The sequence below is a fragment of the Coregonus lavaretus genome (genome assembly GCF_964263955.1).
Source record: "Coregonus lavaretus genome assembly, chromosome: 9".
NCBI classification, from domain to species: domain Eukaryota; kingdom Metazoa; phylum Chordata; class Actinopteri; order Salmoniformes; family Salmonidae; genus Coregonus; species Coregonus lavaretus.
In genome coordinates this window covers 11,490,690-11,494,599 of record NC_139996.1, presented here as the reverse complement: position 1 = coordinate 11,494,599, position 3,910 = coordinate 11,490,690, and the positions used below count along the sequence as shown (strand labels likewise).

At 41.9% G+C, this 3,910-nt stretch overlaps 1 protein-coding gene across 1 annotated transcript; it reads left to right on the top strand.

Moving 5' to 3' along the window:
* The first annotated feature begins 474 nt into the window (after positions 1 to 474).
* Positions 475 to 3,674, top strand: LOC311134613 (high choriolytic enzyme 2-like). Its single transcript, XM_084168348.1, has 7 exons — positions 475 to 550; positions 738 to 783; positions 994 to 1,146; positions 1,464 to 1,581; positions 2,593 to 2,771; positions 3,099 to 3,180; positions 3,518 to 3,674. The coding sequence occupies exons 1-7, from the start codon at positions 485 to 487 to the stop codon at positions 3,642 to 3,644; spliced, it is 771 nt and encodes a 256-aa protein (XP_084024474.1). The 5' UTR covers positions 475 to 484; the 3' UTR covers positions 3,645 to 3,674.
* Positions 3,675 to 3,910: the final 236 nt, after the last annotated feature.

Genomic DNA, 3,910 nt, shown 5'->3' with positions numbered 1-3,910 from the left:
ATGTCATTACCAAACGGTCTATGAATGGATAGTTTTCCGGTCAATTGCATTATATAAGGTGTAGTGTCTGGATCAGTGAACCAACTTAACTTCATTTTCCGAAAGGTAAGAGTGTTGTTCATGTGCTTTGCCTACGCTATGTCATGCATGTGTAGGATTTCAATTTGACCAGTTTCTCACAGCAGGAAAATAACCCTGCAGCAACAGGAAATGTGAATGATTGTGTGGATTATAAGTCATGTAATTGTTGATACATTTTTAGTTAGGGCAAATCAAGTCTGAAATGTTCAACAGAAAAGTAGAAATTCCAAACTTTAGAAGCCTTTTAAAAACTTGAATACACTACAAGTTTGCATTTCTGGCAACAACAGGCTGATCAAATTAAGATTCTACACCTGTACTACAGGAAAATTACAGTCAGTAAATTACTTTCTGTGGTGGTATTCAGAGTTATTGACAGTGTATAACCTGGCAGGTTGTTGACATGTCTGCATTGAAGTACACTCTGGGCCTTCTGGCCGTGCTTGTAGTGGCCACCTGGGCCGAGGAGGTGAGTAAAACTCTACTAAACTTTCCACGGTGTGTTTTGTGTCTGCATTCATGTGTTCATGTGTGTGTTCATCCATTTATGTGTGGACATGTGCATGCATATTTTGTGAAACAACCTAACTATTCATTATAAGGTGTTTGCTGATTTGTCAATGTCATTATTTCTCTCTCTGTCTTTGCTGCCATAGGAGCTCTCTGTCTCTGAGCTGCTGGAGAAGGCCAACAGGAATGTTGGTAAGACAGTTTTTAAATTGTGATATACAATACTCGCCAAACACTTTCAGATAACATTATGAGTGATATGAAATATTAAATAAAGATGTATTAGAAAATAAAGTTCTATGATCACATTGCTTTTTAGTCCAGTACTAGGCTTAATCAGTATCCGGGAAACTGATCCAAAGTGTCACACTTTGACATCCTGTCCTGTCCCCATCCCTCCAGTGCATACCCGCAACGAGCCCTTGATTGTTGATGACATCGCCTACGTCAACGAAGCTGAGAGGAACGCTGACCCCTGCACGTCTCGCGGCTGCATGTGGCCCAAGTCCAGCGACGGCAAGGTCTATGTGCCCTATGTCATTGCCAACCAGTACTGTGAGTACCATGTCATGATGATACCTTATTTTACAGATGTAGGATATTAATTTGAGCTAGTTTGCTACAGCAGGAAAATAATCCTACAGCAACAGCAAATGTGAATTATTATGTGGATTATAATTAACATCAAATAGACTACAAATGAAGATCCTACATCTGTACATGAGTCCCAAACTACTCTATAAGGTTATATAAGTAGACCATATAAGTAACATCTAATCCTTACTGGCCATTAACTGTATTGTGTAGCAAGTTTCATGATACAGTAGTCGTTTTTTAACAGTATTTTTCTTGTCCCATCTGTGTGCTGCCAGCCACCAGGGAGCTGGAAGTCATTCAGCGTGGTCTGCAGTCCTTCGCCGGCTTCTCCTGCATCAACTTCGTCAAGCGCACCAATCACAGAGACTACTTGCACATCCAGTCCCAAAACGGGTACGTATACTATGGAATTACATATAGAATCGTAAGAGCTATGAATTATATGAGTATCTTTATGACGTACACAAACAGGCTGAGTTGGGACCAATTATTTATATTTTTACATTTACATTTACATTTTAGTCATTTAGCAGACGCTCTTATCCAGAGCGACTTACAGTTAGCACATACATTATTTTATCGAACCCACAACCCTGGCGTTGCAAACGCCATGCTCTACCAACTGAGCTACATCCCCTGCCGGCCATTCCCTCCCCTACCCTGGACGACGCTGGGCCAATTGTGTGCCGCCCCATGGGTCTCCCGGTCGTGGCCGGCTATGACAGAGCCTGGATTCGAACCAGGATCTCTAGTGGCACAGCTAGCACTGCGATGCAGTGCCTTAGACCACTGCGCCACTCGGGAGACATATATAAACCCTGGATTGCTGATGCTATATATTGGCCACTAAGAGGCTTTGAAGGCACCGGTCGGCCATATTGGCACTCCCCAGTTGGAGCAGTCCTCAATAGGAATGATAGAATTCTAAACTATTTCAATGAAATATTTCAAAGACAAAATTACATGTATGCATTAAGGCATCTGTAATAGAATAAACGTGTCAAAGAAACAAATGTAGATATTAATAAATGCATTTCTATAGCTTCCAAAATCTTTTTTACATTAGAGGAGGAGTACCAAGATGGCTGCGCTGTGACTTCAATACAGCACCTAGTGTCAGTTATCCAGGGTTTATATACATCATTAGTTAGGAAAGTCCAGTGAGACATGAAACCGGATTATATGGCATGACACATTTATGGTAACAAATCAAAATCAAATCAAATTTTATTTGTCACATACAAGCGAAATGCTTGTGCTTCTAGCTCTGACAGTGCAGTAATATCTAACAGTGTGTGTGTCTGTGTTTGTGCGTGTGTGTGTGTGTGTGTGTTTGTGCAGGTCTGACAGAGACATTTAAATCAAATTGCACTGTTATAACTCTGTCCAACCCTCTCATGGCAGGTGCTGGTCCTACGTTGGTCGTTCTGGCAACGCCCAGGTTGTGTCGCTGAGCCGTTCTGGCTGTGTGTACCACGGCACCACCCAGCACGAGCTCCTCCATGCCCTGGGCTTCAACCACGAGCAGACCCGCAGCGACCGTGACAACCACATCCGGGTTCTCCTCCAGAACGTCCAGTCTGGTAGGATCCCTTTCTCTTTCCCATGTCCCCATATAACCATGTACATACACAGACATTCTATTATATTCAATGCTATTATATTCTATGCATGTGTACACGCATAGCCGCGGGAAGTAGGGGTGCTGCAGCACACCCTGATAAATATATGTAAAATATATATATATACTGTATATTATCCTAAATATATTCCTGTGGACATGTGTACACACACACACAAACATGTACAGTACATATACAGGCAAACACAAACACACTGTTGCATTAATCACCAACCGTTGCATTTATTTATTAGGGCAAGGTGAATCTAACGTATTCTCTCTCTTCCAGGCATGGAGCACAACTTCAACAAGATTGCCACCCTGAACCAGGGAACGGCCTATGACTACAACTCTGTCATGCAGTACCACAGGTTAGTCAACATCGTTTTACCACTTTCACATCAGTAGATGCTTAGTCAGTTGAGTAATTGTCAAACCAGCCTCATAAAATTCTAATTCTGTGCAGAGCCTGTGGTCTAGCAGTAAGACACCCGGCTTCAAGCCCATATCATTTTTTGTTGAATTGAACTTGATGTTCAATCCGATTCCCTGATCCACCCTTCCTACTGTCTCCACTTCATCTACCTGAACCCCTCTACTTCTAATCTGTCTAGATAAGCATAAAAACATGACCAAAAATATGATTACATGGTAAGCCTACCCCCACTCATCCCAAGTGTTCATGATGATGATGTGATGTGATTGTAGGTACGCCTTCTCCAAGAACAACCAGCCCACCATGGTTCCCATCCCCAACCAGAACGTGGAGATCGGCAATGCCTCCCAGATGAGCCAGAGCGACATCACCCGTCTCAACAGGCTGTACAACTGTTAAACAGACACCTTGTGTTTCTGTCCTCTCTCGTAAGGTAGTGTCGATGATTCAGTGTTGATATAAAAACACAGAATAAAGTTGAATAAACCTCCATGTAAAAATATACTGCATTTTTGTTTCATTATTTTAAATGTCTTCATATATTTTTTTACAGCGTGGATAAAAGTCCTGGGTTGAAATACTATTTGAAATCATATCAAATAACCTAGTTTAGCTGGGCTTGATTGAGAATGCGTGGCGCAATAGAACCAATGAAATACTCTCAA